Raw genomic sequence first — 20,645 nt, forward strand, 5'->3', positions numbered from 1 at the left:
ATTTATTCCTGTGATGGCAAAGCATCATTATTCCAGTCTTCAGTGTCACATGATCCTTCAGAAATCAAGAAACATTTCTTATCAATGTCGAAATCTGTTTTGCTGCTTAATACTTTTGTGGTATCCGTGATCATTTTTTTCAGGATTCTATGATGAATAGAACAGTATTTATTTGAAATAGAAATCTCGTTTTACTCTCACGTTTGATGACTTGACGGCATCCTTGTATTAATTTCTTCATCTTCATCATGAAAAAAAATCTTACTCAACCCAAACTTTTAAACTGTAGTGTATTTGCACCCTTCTATGACTATGAACGACTAACTGTAACCTATTACCAAAACCATAATAGTCCTTGAAAACAAATGGAGGTGTATAAATTATGCGCATTGCTCAGAGCAGGTGGTTTGAAGTCTGACAGTAATTGTCTTGAAATGTATTGTTGAAGGTGGTGAATTTGTCATATAATTAGTGCTTTGATGACTGAGGTGAATTTTAAGAGTTTTACCATCTTTAGAAGTTACTGTTACAATATAGGCACGTTAAACCTTTCTCTGATAAGTTGCATCCTAAATTTCAGCCTCTTTTTGCATTGTCGCCTAAAAAATATAGCTTTAAAGTGACAAATGTATACAATCTTACTGGTCGACCTCACTAGTCACTACTGAACTGATCATGTTGACCTAACTTTCAAGAAACAAATGGCAACCTATTTTAGCTGAGAGCTATACTGTCAGATCTTTGATTACAATGCAAACAGAAGATGTGTTATGGTTTTCCTAGCATCCTTGTAAATGGCAAGGGCCATCAATAAACTCTCTTCTGAGATGCTTTGTAAACACTGCTGGTGTTTTTGTGAATTGTCATGTTGCCTGATATCAAATCTGAACCCTGTTGATGTGAAAACACTTGAGCATTGGACGGAAATGTCGAAAGTCTCTGAATGTTTTTGCTTTGCTGTCTGTAATCACGATTCAGACGTGCAGCTGATTTCATGTGCTCTGCACATGCTTCTCTTTGCACTGTTGAGGGAATTCACTAGCATTTGGGGAAACGGGTACATTTTATCCGGGGATAGAGGAGGGCTCTGCTCAGAAAAGATTTCGATCTCGCGTTTCTGAAGCACACAATTCAAATCCTTGTCAGAGATGGTCACTGAGTCTTCCTTTTCTGAACACACACACGGCAGGTTATTAGAAGTATCAAAGGTTTCAGATGACATGGGCCTGAGGAAGATGACATCACCAGATCTGCAGGAATTCACTGTATGTGTGTGTCCTGTGAGGTTGGGAGGTTCAGAACAGTTTAGTATTTACTCGGTTCACAAGGTTCACTGACATACAAGATATTAGATAAACCTGTATGCAACCTGTCAGGTAGGATATTTTTCCTCAGTGTTCTTTTATGACGGTAATCATTTAGCTAAAATCATTTAGCATGAGGGAAAATACAAATTTGACAGTGTACGCTTGGACCCAAATCTTACTGCTTTTATAAAATGCTGACAATAACAAGAAATTACAGAAATCAATAGTAAAATAAATAAATACAAAATATTTATTTATTTATGTATTTATTTATTTATTTATTTACTTATTTACTTATTTACTTACTTATTTACTTACTTAATTTATTTATTTATTTTACTATTGATTTCTGTAATTTCTTGTTATTGTCAGCATTTTATAAAAATTATATTTTATAAAATTTTATAAAAAATTATATTAAGTCCCTTTTGGGGCCATTCATGCGGAAACAATCTGCATTGTTTAAAGCACTATAAATGAATGTGACTGACAACAAAGACATACATTTGCGTAAATAAGTATGGCAAATGGAAAGATCAAATCTTTTTCCCCCACTAACGTGTCTTGCTTTCTTTTTTTTTTTTTGCCTTTATTTAGACAGTTTAGTAGATGACCAGGAGGGAAGCGACTGCTCACGAGGCTATCAGCTCCAATGTGTCTTACGTTTTTAAATGCAAAAAATGAGAGACGCAGGGTAGTGGACTGAAAAAAAGAACAAGCTCTGCATCTGAAATCGAATACTTATCATAAATTATGCGATAAACAGTATTCCAAAAGAGTAGTATGTCCGAATACTTAGTATTCACAAAACAGGTGAAAAGCACCCGGATTACCTACTGCTTCCACTGAGATTCTGGAGTGCGACTTCAATGGACTTTACTCTCCCATGAGGCCGCGGGAGAAGATTTCAAGGATTAGTTCACTTTCAAATAAAAATGTCCTGATAATTTACTCACCCCCATGTCATCCAAGATGTCCATGTCTTTCTTTCTTCAGTCGAAAAGAAATTAAGGTTTTTGAGGAAAACATTCCAGGATTTTTCTCCATATAATGGACTTCAGTGGCAACCAACGGTTTGAAGGTTCAAAGGCTCGACACGATCCCAGCCGAGAAATAAGGGTCTTATCTAGAGAAACGATCGGCCATTTTCTAAAAATAAATAAAAATGATATACGTTTTAACCACAAATGCCCGTCTTGTACCATCTCTGAGATGCGCCGCGCATTACGTCATCACGTTGGAAAGGTCACGCAATCAAGCTGCATTGAGACTGACATTTGGACCTTCAAACCGTTAGTTGCCATTGAAGTCCATTATATGGAGAAAAATCCTGGAATCTTAATTTCTTTTCGACTGAAGAAAGACATGGACATCTTGGATGACATGGGGGTGAGTAAATTACCAGGACATTTTTATTTGAAAGTGAACTACTCCTTTAAGATTTGCCTTCACATGTTACCGGAATTATCAGAAAAATAAGTTTCCTAGTCGGAAATTAGACATGAACGCCATCTCAAGTTGTATTTACTACTGGAAATCTCTGAGCTAATTTTGATTCCTGAGTTTTCAAGTTGGACATGCCATCAACTTTAAACATGGCAGAGGGGAGAACGATTGCTATTTCACTTTGTCTTGTCAATAAAGTAGCGCATAACCATTTGAAGAATATCATGTTTTATACACAGCGAAAATAGCATGTATTTGACCGAAAATCCAGAATCGTCAGCAAGTAAGATCGAAAAAATGACCATTTCGATTTTGCGGTAAATGTCAACAAATGGAAAGCTGCATTTTATTCAGAATGAAATATCTTCAGTATATTTTGGCTTAAATCTTTCCCAAAGAAATAATAAAGAATAAACCTGGTGTTCTTGATTCCTATTCTTTCTGACAGCAAAGCACTTGATTGCGTCAAGCTCTTAATCACGACTTTAGAAGTGGGAAGTAGGAAATCTCAGACAGCATGTGAAGGCAGCGTTATGAATGGCAGTGAAGCGACGCAACTGATGCTAGAAGGTCACATGATGGTAACAACCTGCCAGATGTAGTACATCCAAATTTAATTTACTATTTCATACATTATATAGAACTTATATACTCATATAGTGCTATACTTTTTTAGCGGTTGTGAAGTAAATTCATATGTAGTATCTACTCAGTATGCGATTTTTGGATGCACCTATGGTCTAGAACTTTCTTAGCATTTTTAGATCACTACATCGTGCGCGGGACGCAATACGCATGTTATGTCGGTGCACAAACTACTCAATGCACATTTAATATAAAGCGGATAATATATATTTTTGCTGACACAACAGTGCTGATTGTGTGGCATCACACAGCATGTTGTCCTCAATGTGGGGATGCTGGAAACTTAATTAGGCCAGAGTCGCCAAGTTACTTTTACCTTAAACGTTATTTCTCCTGTTAGTCTTGGTGCACGTTTTCAGCGAGCCTGTCTCTCATCTTGTAGGAGAAGGATTATTGTCAGAGCACAACCCCTTTCACCTCTCTTACCTCTCATTCTTCCCCTCCCACCCTCATGTCGCAGGGCCCCCTTGCTTTCCATAACAAAAGCCTGTCTAACTTGAGCGTGTGTGAGACGTTTGCGTGGCAAAGGGAAGCTGCGTGTGTGTGTGTGTGTAAGCTGCCCCCACAATTACCCCATCTCTGTGTCCCTTTGAGCATTTTGACGTGTCAGGTGTCACCGACATCTGTGCAAATGAGCCGTTTTTTTGTGCGTAACCTTTTTTTTTTACCACTTAGGGTCTGTTACAGATCAGAGTGTTTTCATCTTCCTGCTCAATATTTCTGTTTGGGATTCTGGTCAAAGCACGTATGTTATTGCATTAAACAACCTTGAAGCAATTAAAAAAAAAAATTGTTTATGTTTCCTTGAAATGCATCTCACTTGCAGAGTGTCCACATTTAGAAAGCTAATTTAAGTTTGCACATGCTGGGATGTTTTTCGTTAGTTAATTGAGGTAATTGGAACACTGACACGAAATCGGAATTCTTCGATTATGAGCTAAGAGTTTTTGTGGCGTTTGACTTGTACACACACACATTGTTGTCCTTTTGCCCTTTTTCTTACCCCCCTCTTCCCCTTCTTTTTATTTTAAAGACCCCCAGCTGGAAAGCTGAGGTTTTTGGCCACAGTGTTTGTATGCTTTCTGCAAGCAACACATAGTTGCACTCACCAGAGAATTGGCTAATCAAACTTGGGCCTGTGTTTCTAGTCAAGCTCTGGAGATGTGGGTTTTGAAGCGCATACAGGCCTTCAGAAAGCTTTCTCTTAAAAAAAAACACGCACACATGCTTTCACCAGAACCGACTACAATAGCAATTCTAAAGCAGATTAACAGGTCTGAAACACAAGGACATGTTTTAAAAAACATTTAACTGTGGTATTGGACTTAAAGCAGACAAGTGAAAAGCTGCCGTTTTTATGAAAATACTTAACAAAAATGTAATCTTACCTGTTTCAGTAATGGATTTTAGTTTTTTCTATGATAATGTTATATCAAAGTTTCTTTAAGCCAAGTCAGGTTACTTGGCAGCCAGAATCGGGCAGCTTGTCATGCAATGAGGATAGACCAAAATCGGTTTGTCGAAATAACATTTCAATAACATACTTCAAATCAAGATTAAAATCTGACATCGATGGTATGATATACTTTGCTGCTTGAACTCAAATCACGCTAAAAAATGTGTGCCTTTCCAGCTAATGTGCAAGTGCGTTCTAGTGTAAAAAATACAAAACAAATGATTAGTTATTTTAAATGTAAGGTAGCACTTTCATTCCTACAGCACTGCATTACTTTACTCCCATTCATATATTGACATGTGGACCGTATACCGTCTGTTAGTGAAATGGATGTGCATGAGTAATCAATTATTCGAGATTTTGCATACGTTATTACATTTGAACTCACATTTTAAGTTTATTCACGTTGGTTTTTATTATGTGTTCAAGTATGTGGCTACAGATTTACTCACAATTCCCATTACTCCCATTTTCTGTCTTATGTGTTTCTTTTCCTTCTGTGATTTCAGAGAAGCCATGCGGAATTACCTGAAGGAACGAGGAGACCAAACTGTGCTCATCCTCCACGCTAAAGTTGCACAGAAATCATACGGCAATGAAAAAAGGTAAATGACCACTGCGATTCTTGATGAATTCACGAGATGAAATTTAACCATTTAGCGGGCGTAAATACAGAACATTTGCAAAAAAAATTTTTTTTTATTATTTAATCTTTGGTAGTTGCAGTGTGTCTCACTTTTTTTTTCAGCATCTTACTGAAAGCGTTGCGATTTTAAGACACATTAAAAATAGTTCCACTTTTAACCTCTGTTCCATTCCTAAGCTCTCCATCTGTGTTTTTGAGCACAAAACCGTATCCCATGTGAAACCCCTTATGCTGTCCATCTCTTCCCTAAAGTAGGAAAATTAGGTTTTTAGGGAATAATGGAGTAAGATGAAGAGGTGAAAGGACAAGAGAAGGAAAGAACATTTAAGAAGAAAAAAAGGAGTGAGAGAGAAGCTGATAAGAAAAGAAACCAAATAATGACAGGAAAGAGAAAAGAAATGATAAAGGAGGTGAGGTGATATGAGACAGGGAAGTGAAGGAGAGAAGGTCAGCGGAAAGAGAGACAAGATGATAACTGTAGAGAACCACAGTGTCTGGGGAACTGATGTCGCGGTTACAGCTCGCTCGGCCTCATTTGGCAGAGAGACAGCACTGTTATTCGTGAACAGCACAGCCAAAACCTGGACACTTGTCAAGAGCGACAGAATGCCAGATGAGAACAAAAGTATGCGCTTCATGAAATCATATACATGTGTTCTGTAATCAGAGATGGTTTATGAGTAGGAAATGTATCACTTAGCTTCAATTGAAAATGAATGTGAAGCACTTGACTTGTTGCACCAGTTCTGCTTCTTTGCTTGTCCTTGTGACCATGTTGTCTTTTAAAATTCCTAATGGTTACTATTACTGTTGTACACCCTAATTAACACTTAGGACACAATAGCAACACCCTGGAAAGCAACCACATAGCAACTCCCTGCAAACCAGTGCCATAACAACCCCCCAAAACTTCCTAGGGTCACTGTGATTTTGCCAAGTAAGACAATTTCCTGGATCAACATATTTTGTTGATCCTGAAACAACATTCCTGTCCAAAAACAGTCCTAATCGTATCCCTACCCCTAAACATAACCCTACCCATAATTTATCTCTAAAATCAATAGAGGGAAATGATAGGTGAATAACACTGATGTAGAAGCACCTAACCCTGGTTGTAAACCTAAACTTGTTGTAAACAAACTGTAAACTTGTCCCTCAAATCTGATTGGTTGATTGGAATGTTGTTCCAGGATCAACAAAGATGTTGATCTAGGAACATGTTGTACTTGGTTAGCGTTTTGTCATTTTGTACGTGCTTGGTTAGCATTTTGGTGGTGAGATCAGATTTGTGCAACTGTTTCCATCAGAAAATGTCAAACTCTAGTTGTCTTTGTAGCTGTATGTAGTAAAGTCGTGGTTTTACATGGTGGTGAACATTAAAATGACATCAGAAATGTTATATACAGTAGATTAAACCAACACGTTGTTGCTGCCTTGTCAATGACAAATTGATACAGGTCAAACTCGTAAGTCTACTGGTCCTGACTATGACATGCGTCTTTCACTATTAGGATGTGAAAGTAGACTTCAGACATGTCTTTTCCTTTTTCATTTCTAAGACACCAATACAGAAAATGCTAAACAGTGCCAACAAATTGATTTAAAAACTCTTGGGGTTGGGTCTGTCCCCTAACTCATATCTACAGCATCTCTCAGTCTGACTGGATGTGGAACCGCTGTTATTCCCCTTTTATTGCACCAGTTTTCAGATATTAGCTGCAGTTCTGTGTCATGAGCATTCCCCCGCCTCACGTCTAGACGTTTACAAGCATTTCTCCAAGATGCGCGGTGAGCTGATAACGTCACCCACAGAGATCACTGCTTTAATGTCAAGTACAGATTCCGTGCTTCGGTGTTCAAGGTCACGCCGATTGCTATCTGTTTGCTCTTACATCCCTTTGATGATCTAAGCCACAATATGCACAAGATGAGCAAAGATGACATAGACCCCAGACTCTGGTGGGGCTCAGGACGTGGTGTAATACAGTGTGTTCCTGAGTTCTGAAATGTACCTTCTGTGCAGCTTTGCATGGTTCAGGTTTTCAGTGTTGTAGATTGACCATCTGATGGTGGTTTCTTAAGTTTGTCCTGCAAGTGAAAGCTTTACCAACACTACACATGTTCTGCTGCCACCTAGTGCTGATGTAATGCACTTCTGAAAGGTCATGTACATTTGATGGGTAATGTCTAGCTATTCATTCATTCATGTAACAGTTGTGTTTATAATTGTACATTTTATCATTAATGTACCCCTTGCAGAATCTGTTGAGTTTTATTGCATTATTCATTCATTTGTTTGTTGATGTCATGACAATGTCAGCTTTTATTTATTTATTTGATTGTTTGTTTATTTTTTTATGTTTTAAATATTCACTCATTATTTCATTTAAATCCTGCCCAGAAGTAGCTTTATCCATCCATCCATCCATCCATCCATCCATCCATCCATCCATCCATCCATCCATCCATCCATCCATCCATCCATCCATCCATCCATCCATCCAATATATGAAGAATTCCATCCATTTATCGCATAATATATGAAGAATTCCATCCATCCATCCATCACATATGAAGTATCCATCTATACATCTCATGCAGTGTTTGTTTCCATCCACCGTCCATCCGCATAATATGAAGTATTCCATCCATCCATCCATCCAGCCGCATAATATATGAAGTATTCCATCATATCACATAATATATGAAGTATTTCATCCACCATCGCATAATATGAAGTATTCCCTACATCCATCCGTCCATCCACATTATATGAAGTATTCCATTCATCCATCATCGCATACTATGAAGAGTTCCATCCATCCATCCATCCATCGCATGATATATGAAGTAGTCCGTCCGTCCGTCCGTCCGTCCATCCATCCATCCGTACATCCATCCGTACATCCATCCATCGCATGATATGAAGTATTCCGTCCGTCCGTCCGTCCGTCCGTCCGTCCGTCCATCCGTCCATCCGTCCGTATATCCATCCATCGCATGATATGAAGTATTCCGTACATCCATCCATCGCATGATATATGAAGTATTCCGTCCGTCCGTCCGTCCGTCCGTCCATCCATCCGTCCATCCGTCCGTCCATCCGTGCATCCATCCGTACATCCATCCATCGCATGATATATGAAGTAGTCCGTCCGTCCGTCCGTCCGTCCGTCCGTCCGTCCATCCATCCATCCGTACATCCATCCGTACATCCATCCATCGCATGATATGAAGTATTCCGTCCGTCCGTCCGTCCGTCCGTCCGTCCGTCCGTCCGTCCGTCCGTCCGTCCATCCGTCCATCCGTCCGTCCATCCGTACATCCATCCGTATATCCATCCATCGCATGATATGAAGTATTCCGTACATCCATCCATCGCATGATATATGAAGTATTCCGTCCGTCCGTCCGTCCGTCCATCCATCCGTCCATCCGTCCGTCCATCCGTGCATCCATCCGTACATCCATCCATCGCATGATATGAAGTATTCCGTACATCCATCCATCACATGATATGAAGTATTTCGTACATCCATCCATCGTATGATATATGAAGTATTCCATGCATCCATCCATCCATCGCATGATATGAAGTATTCCGTACATCCATCCATCGCATGATATATGAAGTATTCCATGCATCCATCCATCCATCCGCATAATATATGAAGTATTCCATACATCCATCCATCATATCACACAATATATGAAGTATTTCATCCATCATCACATATTATGAAGTATTCCATACATCCATCCATCCATCCATCCATCTCATGCAGTGTTTGTTTCCATCCATCCATCCATTGCACAATATATGAAGTGTTCCATCTCATCCATTGTTTGCGTCCGTATGTATAATATTCTCTCTAAATCTAAATATACTAAATTAGCTACTTTAAATTTGTGCCAGCAATGGATGCACGACTCACATTTTGTTCTGAAAAAGCAACAAATCTAGGATTTTATTTATATTTTTTATAAATGAGCATGGCCCATATGCCATGCTTTGATATTTTTAATGAACAGTGTATGTTCTCCGCAAACATTTCTCTATCTTACAATATCTCTTACAATAACACTCTTAATTTTTGTGTTTGCCTAGGTTTTTCTGTCCTCCCCCATGCGTGTATCTGATGGGCTGTGGATGGAAGAAGAAGAGAGAGCAGATGGAGCGAGACGGCTGCTCGGAGCAGGAGTCTCAGCCCTGCGCCTTCATCGGCATCGGCAACAGCGATCAGGAGATGCAGCAGCTAAACTTAGAGGGGAAGGTAACACACTCATGCACAGATGCAAACCGCAAGAGCTACTACAGAGCCAAAGCAACATGATTAGCATACCATTATTTTTCTCATGAATATGCAAATCTTGCCTTTTCCCTGCAGAACTATTGCACAGCCAAAACATTATACATCTCCGACTCCGACAAAAGGAAGCACTTCATGCTGTCAGTAAAGATGTTCTACGGCAACAGCGCAGACATCGGCGTCTTCCTCAGCAAGAGAATAAAGGTCATCTCCAAACCTTCGAAAAAAAAGCAGTCCCTCAAAAACGCAGACCGTGAGTGCATTCACCGTCCATAACACGCTCAATGGAAACACCTACAATGCTTTTGAGACGGTTTGACAATAAAGCATAACTGGAATGAATAATAACATCCTGTTGTGTAATAACTTTAAATGGAAATTAGATATTGATTCAAACAGCATGTTCTTAAGTCTCTGTGGTGTGTTCTGACAGAGTTATGTGTCTCTCCTGTGTGCAGTCTGTATAGCATCAGGAACAAAAGTGGCGTTATTTAACCGGCTTCGCTCTCAAACGGTCAGCACGCGTTACCTGCACGTAGAGGGAGGAAACTTTCACGCCAGCTCACAGCAGTGGGGAGCCTTCTTCATCCACCTCTGTAAGTCGAACACACATTCACACACACTTCTGTGGAGTAATGTTGATTGTCAAATCGTTAAAGGAATAGATGACCCAAAAAGAAAGATTTGCTGTATGTGACTTTCTTTCATCAGTCTGTGCAAGAACTGTTCAAGGGACACTATCCCTTTCATAACTTGTATATGCACTAGTCTACTGTTCAAAAGTTTGGCATTGGTAAGATCATTTTTAAAGGAAGTCTCTTATGCTCACCAAGACTGCATTTGTTTGATCAAAAAGACAGTAAAAAAATGTATATTGTGAAATATGATTTTCAATTTAACATTACTGTTTTCTATCTTAAATGTAATTTAATCCTGATATGGTTAAGCTGCATTTTCAGCATCATTACTCTTTCTGGAATCATTCTAATAATATGCTGATTTTCTGCTCAAGAAATATTTCTCATTATTATCAATGTTGAAAACAGTTGTGCTGCTTAATATTTTTGTGTAAACTGATACATTATTTTCAGGATTCTTTGATGAATAGAAAGTTCAAAAGAACAGCATTTATTTGAAATAGAATGTTTATGTAACATTGTCTTTTTTGTCTTTACTGTCACTTTTTTTTCAATTGAATGCATCCTTGCTGAATAGACCTATAACATTTTTTTAAAAACAGCAACGTACTGACTCCAAACTTTTGTGCGGTACTTTAGTTCAAAGAACAAAGTGTTTTCCAGATTTTAAACTATTACACTCACTGTTAATATTATTTTGGCCTTATTAGAAATCTGACCAACCACAGTTTACTTGGTGTTTGTGATGTTGAGAGGAGGTTAACCTGAAATATAATAAAATATCAACAAAATATAACCCTGAGAGCAAAACTGACTACAGAGCTTTGCTTTACCTGCTACTATGTGTTTTAAAGTCATCATGAAATCAAAATTGACCCTATTTACTTTGTCAGCGCATATTACTTGTCTTGTGGTAAATCCGTGCAAGTTAATACACAGAAAAAAATGATCTTTAATCAAAATTCGAACCTTTGCTTCCACTCTGAAATGGCTTCCCTCTCTGATCATGTCAATTTGACGGCTTGGGTTGAAAACGCTTCACTCCCCTCCGACTATCAGTCTGCTATGAGCGAGAGATGGAGAGAGGAGGTGCGCTAAAGTCAAACCCGGCCCTCTATTCAATATTCCGTTTCACTTGGAAATACGTCACAGCACTGAAGTAGAGTCGGTTGCAACTTCTGGTTAACTGGGACTTTAAAAAAAAAACTTGCTAGGTCTTTTATTGATTTGATACAGGGAAACGCAAACATTTACAAATCCAGCTAATAGTTCTTTCTCAGAAGCAGCAGCCATTTTTAGCAATAGCTGAACATGATTTTGTCTGCTGGCAGACTGAATAACTCCAATTTTGAATTCCATAAAGCCAGCCAATCATGTTGGAGCTTGTCATTTGGAGAAAACTATTGCCATTGTTGTGCATCAAGCCTTACACTGTAAATGCAGTCCAATAGACCCATTACTGTCTATTATGTCATTGATGTAAATTAAATAGACAAGAAAGAAAGAAAGATAAAACTCCTCAGTGTTTTTGAGTCATTTCTTTTTCCTTTATTACTGACCGTAACTATTTGTGTGTAATGGTAAAACATACATGCCATTGACACTGAACTTTCTGTGTTTTGACAACCATAATGGAAGGTATGATCAGAGGATATGCTTAGTCTTCTTTTATTATACTTCAGTGGATGATGAAGAGTCGGAGGGAGAGGAGTTCACTGTGCGAGACGGCTACATTCACTACGGCCAAACTGTCAAACTCGTGTGCTCTGTGACTGGCATGGCTCTTCCTAGACTGGTAAGAATCTGTCTCTATTCATCTGACGATTTTCATCATGTTATCATTTCTCTCTATTATCCTCTGTTTTGTTTCTATTTGCTGACAGTATGTATAATTAACAGTCAGTTTATAAATCTTTAGGGGTCACAATCAGTCACTGCAGAGAATACAATGCTGACGTCCTAATGTTTATATGATACTTCTGCTGATACTCTTACCATCTTCCTTTCCTTCTCCCCACACACACAGATCATCCGTAAAGTGGACAAGCAGACCGCCTTGCTGGATGCAGATGACCCCGTCTCCCAGCTGCATAAGTGTGCCTTTTTCCTGAAGGATACGGAGAGGATGTACCTGTGCCTTTCTCAAGAGAGGATCATCCAATTTCAAGTGAGTAGCTCACTGGAAACTTAGAGTAAATGCATTTCTTACCGTTGGTTCAATATGCTGATAATGATGACTTCATTGATGCAGAGATGCAGTTTGATTTTGTTGGAAATATGTATCCATCTAAAATCACGTATATGTATACAAGACCTGATGTTTTTCTTAAATGAAAAGTGAATTGGAAGCTGTGAGCAGTCAATATTTTTTTTATAATGACCTCCAAACTATATATTAGTATTTTCGGTTTTGTTTCTCTCCGGGGTCTCTCTTTTTTCATTCCAACACAAATGACACCTCCTTGCAACTTTTTTAATGTACACTACCATTCAGAGAGGTTTAGAATTGGTAAGATTTTGTGTGTGTGTGTTTTTGAAAGTCTCTTACGTACGGAGCCCCTAAAGGGACACGGTGATGGAAAAAAATCTGAGATGAGAGGAAAAATTATATGTCAATGCTTTTGCATTTGCTTGCAAACTTTCTGCGTTCCCCCGAGAAACTTTGCTGCGACTTTTCTTTGTGAGCGAACGCAAAAGTTTTGCGAGGGAATGCAAATGTGTTGCAAGCGAACGCAAAGTTTCTTGGGGGAACGCAAAATATTTGCCAGCGAACGCAAAAGCATTGAGACTTAATTTTTCCTCCCATAAGATTTTTTTTTTCCATCACCATGTCCCTTTAGGTTTAGGGGATCCGTACTTTTGCTCACCAACTCTGCATTTATTTTTTTATTTTTTATTTTTATTACTACAATTTAAAATAACAGTTTTTATTTTAATATATTTTAAAATGTAATTTATTCCTGTGATGGCAAAGCTGAATTTTCAGCATCATTACTCCAGTCTTCAGTGTCACATGATCCTTCAGAAATCATTCCAATATGATGATTTGGTGGTCAATAAACATTTCTTATTACTAATATTAGCAATGTTGAAAACAGCTGTACTGCTTAATATTTTTCTGGAAACTGATCAATTTTCCAGTATTCTTTCATGAAAAGAAAGTTCAAAAGAACAGCATGTATTTGAAATAAAAATCGTTTGTGATATTATAAATGTCTTTACTATCACTTTTGATGAATTTATTTAAATGTATTTATTTATTTAAATTTAACTAAATTAATTTTGATGATACATGATAAATGATGTAAATGTTAGCGAACTAGTCAAGTCCATAAAACATCAAATTGATGACAGGTTAAAAATAATTTATGGATTTAATATTTTCATAGTGGAAGCATTATTTTTGTGTAACTTAAGTTAATAAAATAATTTGAGCAATATCACATCCATGTATTTATTTATTTATTTAGATAGCCATCTAATAGGCGGGATGAAGTAATTCGGTCATTATCACAAAATAAATCCTCTCAGGGTGATAGAAGTATCCTGATTGTTGGTTTTTATTTTGCGATAATGGCCATTTGATTGTGTTTTATCCTTTTTTTTATGCTATTTTTGAGTTCCCTGTATTTATGTGTGTTTTTTGTGTGTATGTGTGTAGGCTACTCCATGCCCAAAGGAACCAAATAAAGAGATGATAAATGATGGTGCCTCCTGGACAATCATCAGCACTGATAAAGCAGAATACACGTTCTATGAGGGCATGGGCCCTGTACACACCCCCGTCACACCTGTGCCTGTGGTCGAGAGCTTACAGGTAACCCATACACACAGAAGCTTGCATCTCTTACTGGCGTTGTACACTCACAAGTCTCTGCCTGCAGTTGATAATGTATGTACACTAAGTGTGTGTGTGTGTGTGTGTGTTTGTTCGAGCAGTTAAATGGCGGAGGAGATGTAGCGATGCTGGAGCTAACAGGACAGAACTTCACTCCAAGTCTGCGCGTGTGGTTCGGTGACGTAGAGGCTGAAACCATGTACAGGTATGGATCTTATTTGAAAAGATATTTATACAGGAAAAGGGAGTAGAAATCCAAGAGGATTTGAAATGTCATTTATATATAATTGTATAGATGCAGATCATTTTATACTGGGAATTTTTATTTGCTGAATAGGATCTAAAGTTCTTTACAATACATTTATTGTATTGTTTATAAGCTTGATTTAGATCTCCACAGGGGCTTAACATACTTCAATAATTGTACTTCATTATTATATCTGAGAAATTTGAAATCCATATCAGTGTGCAAATTAATTGCTAAATATACTAAAATGTAAAATCGGCTGTGGATTAATTCAAAGTTTCAGTTTAACATCCGGTGTGTCACTTGTGAAAAAGTAGTACACGTTAGCATACTTTCAAAAGATGTACTTATTACAGAAATAATACTTTAATAGTATATACTGTGATAAGTGCAAACTGAATATAATGTTTTGGACACTTAATTGCATGCTTTTTGATGCACTTAATTACACCTTTAAATGCCATTTCATATGCCTGAAATATGGTTAAAATGTACTGCCAATTGTACTCATGAGCATTAATTGTAAACTAAAATATACTTTAATGTCATACAAGACTTGTGTGTCTGATATTTGAATATATTATTAATTGCACATTTGTAATTATGATTGCAATTTAGAAAAGTATAACCAATTGCTTTAAAATAAAGTCAAACTTTGACATTATTACAAAGTGCACTTTTTAAAAGTGTACTTAAGTATGTTAAGAAACAGTCATTAAACTTTTATTTCATTAATATATTATCTGCAGATACAGTGTTTATACAAATAAGTACTGAGTAATATTAATTAACAAAATTAGGGTTATGGTTTGATTTAGTTGATTGTAATTATACATGATTTACTGTTATTACTGTAATAAGTACATGAAAATGTGTAACAGGAACACTGTAAAATAAAGTGTCACCAAAAAATATTTTTAAGATTTGAAGTGCACTACAAATGGACATTCATAACAAGTGAGTGCACTTTTTCTTTTTCACAAGGGAGTCCTAAATCCTTACAAACCTGTTTTATTGCAACAGTAAAAGACATGTTAAGATTTGACAGGTCGTAGGTTGAATGAAGTGCCTCTGCCTTGAAGTGAACAGACCCCACATGTTTTGTTTAATCTGTATTAAATCCTTATGTAGTATTTAAAGAAAACGATGTACTTTTATTACAAACATTGTAAAAACAGACTGATAGACATTATATTTCCCCTGAAGGTGCGGGGAGAGCATGCTGTGCGTCGTCCCAGACATCTCTGCGTTCCGCGAGGGCTGGCGGTGGGTTCGGCAGCCGGTGCAGGTCCCCGTAACGCTGGTCCGAAACGACGGCATCATCTACTCCACAACGCTCACGTTCACATACACTCCCGAACCCGGTCCCCGTCCTCACTGCAGCGCGGCCGGCGCCATCCTACGAACGGGCAACACCAGCTTGCTTTCCACGACCGGCAACATCGCGGGAGTGACCGGGGAAACGACACCCTACGGCTCCAACAGCACGTCTAACGCCGTCACAGCGTCGTCCTCTAACGCAGCCGCGGCTGTGGTGTTATAACACACGCAGCAGTGCTCACAAACTCACTACGAGCTATGCGTGAAAACAGAAGACTACAAACTGTTTGCAAAAGTGCTGCGTATTGAATTTCAAAATCAAGGGATGGACGGGCAAAAAAAGGCTAAACTTGTGGCGAGGACAAAATATTTGAGAGATGGTTCTCCTGTGCCCTCTTGTGGTTTTTCTCCAAGGAGCCGGTTTGGTGCTAGCAATAGACAATGCCTGAGAGGAAACACCAGCACCTGTCAACGGGTGTAGAAGACATGGAGACAAGACCACAGCAATGATACATCAGCCGACTGAAAATCATGTTTAGTCTCCTATGTTTCTTCCTTCCGGTCTCCGTGTGTGCTATTGGGTGAGATGTATCATAACCTGGGAGGTCGAAACTCTTAGGAAAAGGGTCACATTGAAATTGTGAGTTGACAGTTTTTATGGACCAAGGATATTGTATAAGCTTTAGTAAAGGTACAGTTTTTTTTTGTTTTTTTTTCTCCATACCTTTTTTATATCAAACATTATAGTACGCTTTTGTTACCAAATAGGTTCTATTCCCCCTCTGAGCTTCGCCTTTTTATTTTTTGTTTTTCTGTATATAGATAGTTTCATATACATATGTTCGCTTTGACTCCTTCATTTTTGATACTTTGTATTTTGTAATACCGTCCTTTTTCTTTTCCCTACGGTTTTAGTTTAATTTTCCATTTGGGAGAAACTCAGAGGGCCTGTTTTTTATCATTCGTTTTTATGAAGTCTTTAAAAAGAAAAGAGCTTTAAGCAATGCGTCTGCCTTGCCTGCATTACAATATGCGCTACGCTTCCTTTAAGCATTTCATCATCGATCGATGTGTCTAGGTCTCACAAAAAGGAACAATGCCATCTTTCTATGTCTTATTTGGGAATATAAACCAGAAAACACAATATAGAGGCTTTGGATGCAACGCGTCTCTTCGATGCGGTAGCCATAGTGTAGTTCATTTGTTCTAGGGCGCACATACGGTTCTCACATATCAATTTCAGAAAGTTCATAGTAGTTGGATATTTGTAACGGTCAAGTTCTGACCTGAGTTTAGACTCCTACAGTTTTAGTGCCGTTTTATAATGTTTCCTTTCTAAAAAATCCAGTTTTTTGTCTTCCTGAACATCCATTTGCAGTTTCTAAAATTTGAAATGCTCTCAAAAAAGGATGATTTGGAGACGTGCTCTACCATTAGATGTGGCCTTACTGGAACAAAGGTTCCCGCTTTAGTTCACCCCTTCAAAAGGAGGTTTACAAACGCGACCCGAGGAACCACGCCTTGCATTTTGAACATTTTACATGCGATTTTTGATATTTAAACTCCCTAAACTTACATTTTTTCATTTGGATTTAGAAGATCTAAATGTGTAATAGATACGAACATACCCAAAGATATTATATTGCATTGTTGTCTCTGTTTTTTGAATATTTGAAGAGTATGTTGAGAATTGTGGCCTCTCGCACACCAAAAGTAGGAAGCTTTACTCCGTTGGTCATTGATGTGTTTATCGTGGCCTTGGTGTCTCACCAACTAGTAGACTCCCAGACAGCAACATAGTGTCGGCCCAGATCCTGGTACACGTTGATTCCATGCGGCCCAGATGTGGGCCGGATCTGGGCCGACACTATGTTACTGTCTGGGCTAGTATTAATGACAAAAAAAACAAAAAAACAAAAAACACCTAGCTGTAATGAACCCATCAACCAGCACTAATAGTGTTTTGTGACTTTCTTTTTTATGTACAGTAATTTAACTTTTGAATTTTATGCATCCATTTGTAAAAAAAAACAAAAAAAAAAAGGACAGAAAAAAAAACAAAAGAACGAAAAAGAGAAACCATTCAGCCATTTTTTTTTCGTGCGTCTGTGGCTTTTAACCCAGTTATGTCCTTGGTGTTTCCCGTCAAAACGGTTGGGTGTTTAGTGTCCGAGTTTGTCCTTACCTTGTATGCTAATGTCCGGATAGCAAATGGACATCATGGGACTAGAAACATGAATGGCCTTTAAATGTGTGTGTCTCAAATGTGTAAGCATACAGCAATACTGTATAGGTCACTTTGTGTGTCTTGGTCTGTGGAAATAGCCACTGATTTTTCACCAGCCTGATCCACTACACATGTGGTCATGAAGAACAGCTGGCTCAACTAGAGTCATATTCACTTTCTTTTACACTTCTCCTTCTACTTTCTCTTCTTCATACTAATTTAATCAGACACCTTTTGCGTGGATCCTGCACTGTCTTCCTTACTTGGAAAATCTGTAGTATAGTACAAGTAGGCGACCCATCAAATAAGGCAATACTCCAGCATTGTAGGCCTATAATGTAGTTTATTTCGGGAAAAACTGTAACTTGAATGTTTCTGCAAAAAAACAACAAAAAACGTTAAAAAACAACAAAAAATCACTCGTTGCCTCCACTAGATTTTTCTTTTCATCAATATCATCATCATCACCCGTATTTTTTTGTTAAAAATGACTTTATTCTGTCCTTGACGGACACTTTGCAAAAATCTTCCATGAGGTAGTTTAACCTAAAGCTCTTGCACTCGGTTTCCCAGAATTCTCGCGTCACTGTCTTCTTCCATTTTACCGCGTTCTTGCTATTCAGAATCATATAAGCGCACTCTTTCATTTGGGGGAAGACGGCACTGGGCAAAAGCATGGATGCATTTTCTAACAGATATCTTGTTAAACGTTTACCAGCAGTCCATTTAATTTCTCATATTTGATGGTTTTTCAATTGTCATTGTGAGAACTTCCGTTCAAGCAATGTGTTTTTCCCCCCCATTATTATTCAAATGCTTCCCTTGATTTATATGGGATCACGACCCAAAAAAAGACGAAAACAAGTGCTTTAAACCAGTCCGCCTTGAAATGATACAGCATCATTGAAACCGTTCCTACACAAACAAAAGAAAGCGATTAATTCCGACCGTAAATTCAGTTTGACTTTATCATGTTTTCGTTAGCACAGCACAATATATCATCATTTACTCATTTATAATGAGAACATTTCTGAACCGCTCCGTCACTCTGATTGCTGCCTCTGTTCCACGTTTTGTTTACATTGTGGATTTGCTCAGCTCTACCCCTATTTTACCGTGGTGTTATGGTGGTAAAGTGCATTGTTGCTTTCTGAACAAACTAATTGACAATCTTGCTGTTGTTTACTGTTTACAGTTTTTGAAGGTGTTGAGCTTTAGAATGAAGGATTTGTTCAAACTGGCGTGTTGAGCTGTGTATTTAAGTTGCACAGAAAATTGGAGGATAACAAAATCCATACATTTGCATTATATCATTTTTCTGTCAGTTATAAATCAATGGAAGAGCTCGAAACATGTTTTTCATGTAATTGTCCAAGGCATGTATGTAGAGGTCATGCGCCGAGCCTTAAAAACACATTTAATTGCAAATCTGAGTGAACAAATAGTAATTTTTTATGTTTATAGTCAGTCAGTTTGTGTCATTTATGTCTATATGTTGGTTTTATAATTCTCCATTAACTTTGCTCTTCCAAAAACTGAGCTCTGATCAATGTATAGGTGATATGCCAAATGTCTTATACTTACATTTTCATGCACTGTTTTTCAAACATGGCACCAGAGGCAGCTTTTCAAAGATATCTCAATAGTTATAGATGAGAGAAGGATGGGAATAAATGATTATGTACTGTATACAAACAGTAGCGGTTCTCTAGTTCCATACAAAGAGCTCCATCAGTCCTAACGTTGTCTTGCTTTGCCTTTTGGACGTGGAACATTTAATCAAAGGCTTAAATAGGGCACAACTTTTTCTCTTTTGCCACCGGGAGAGTTAAGTGTTGTACTGCATAGTATCAAGTTATTATGCCTCTAGGACAGTTTTAGTTTGGTAATTCACCCTTTCTTCTGGTTTTGCACTTAGAGAAAACCACATTTGTCTAGATTAGTTGCTTACAGTCACTTTTCATGTAAAGCAATCCCGCTGTGCCTAATTTGATGCTCTGTGCTAGGCTTTATGTGTTCAGCTCATCGCTTTCACTTCCCGTTTGTCAGTGTCTTTTCCCCCCTTTTTTTTCCTACTTGGTCTGTTCTAGTTATAATATTCAGAGGTATCAGTATGGTAGCAATCTCAGTCCTTAATGGGCCGCTGATGTTAGGATCATGTGCCCCAATGTGAAACAAGGAGAATTAGTTCTGTTTCATTTGTCTGTATGTTTGATTTTGTACATATTGCACCTGCTCAGTTCCATATGTCATTAAATAATAAAACTGCAATATTGGCATAAAAATCTAGAAATAAAAGTGAGATTTATTTCCATTTATTTTTTTATTTTATTTTTTTTACAACTGCAACTTCTTGAAAGGGTCATGAACTGCATTTTCTTTATAATGTTTTCTGAGGTCCACTTATTAATAATGTTATCAAGATTTTTTACATCAAAAACATCCTCATTTATAAGTAATAAGCTATTTTCTATCCTGTTTTTGACCCTCTCTTTCAAACACTCCATTTTGATAGGCATGCCGCATTCAAAAAGTAAATGCACACAAAGATATTTTGAAAAATGT

The 20,645-nt window shown here is 37.9% G+C and overlaps 1 protein-coding gene across 1 annotated transcript in view; it reads left to right on the plus strand.

The window, feature by feature from the left end:
- rbpjb (recombination signal binding protein for immunoglobulin kappa J region b) overlaps nucleotides 1-20,394 on the plus strand; it is a 56,224-nt gene extending 35,830 nt beyond the window's left edge. Inside the window, exons 3-11 of the mRNA XM_082152509.1 lie at nucleotides 5,364-5,459; nucleotides 9,609-9,774; nucleotides 9,889-10,063; nucleotides 10,269-10,406; nucleotides 12,131-12,243; nucleotides 12,475-12,615; nucleotides 14,110-14,265; nucleotides 14,388-14,491; nucleotides 15,740-20,394. Of these exons, the coding sequence (XP_082008635.1) occupies nucleotides 5,364-5,459; nucleotides 9,609-9,774; nucleotides 9,889-10,063; nucleotides 10,269-10,406; nucleotides 12,131-12,243; nucleotides 12,475-12,615; nucleotides 14,110-14,265; nucleotides 14,388-14,491; nucleotides 15,740-16,076 (1,426 nt within the window). The 3' untranslated portion in view covers nucleotides 16,077-20,394. The remainder of the gene's footprint in view (nucleotides 1-5,363; nucleotides 5,460-9,608; nucleotides 9,775-9,888; nucleotides 10,064-10,268; nucleotides 10,407-12,130; nucleotides 12,244-12,474; nucleotides 12,616-14,109; nucleotides 14,266-14,387; nucleotides 14,492-15,739) is intronic.
- Nucleotides 20,395-20,645: the final 251 nt, after the last annotated feature.

This window comes from Leuciscus leuciscus (genome assembly GCF_965113295.1).
Source record: "Leuciscus leuciscus genome assembly, chromosome: 2".
Taxonomy (NCBI): Eukaryota; Metazoa; Chordata; class Actinopteri; order Cypriniformes; family Leuciscidae; genus Leuciscus; species Leuciscus leuciscus.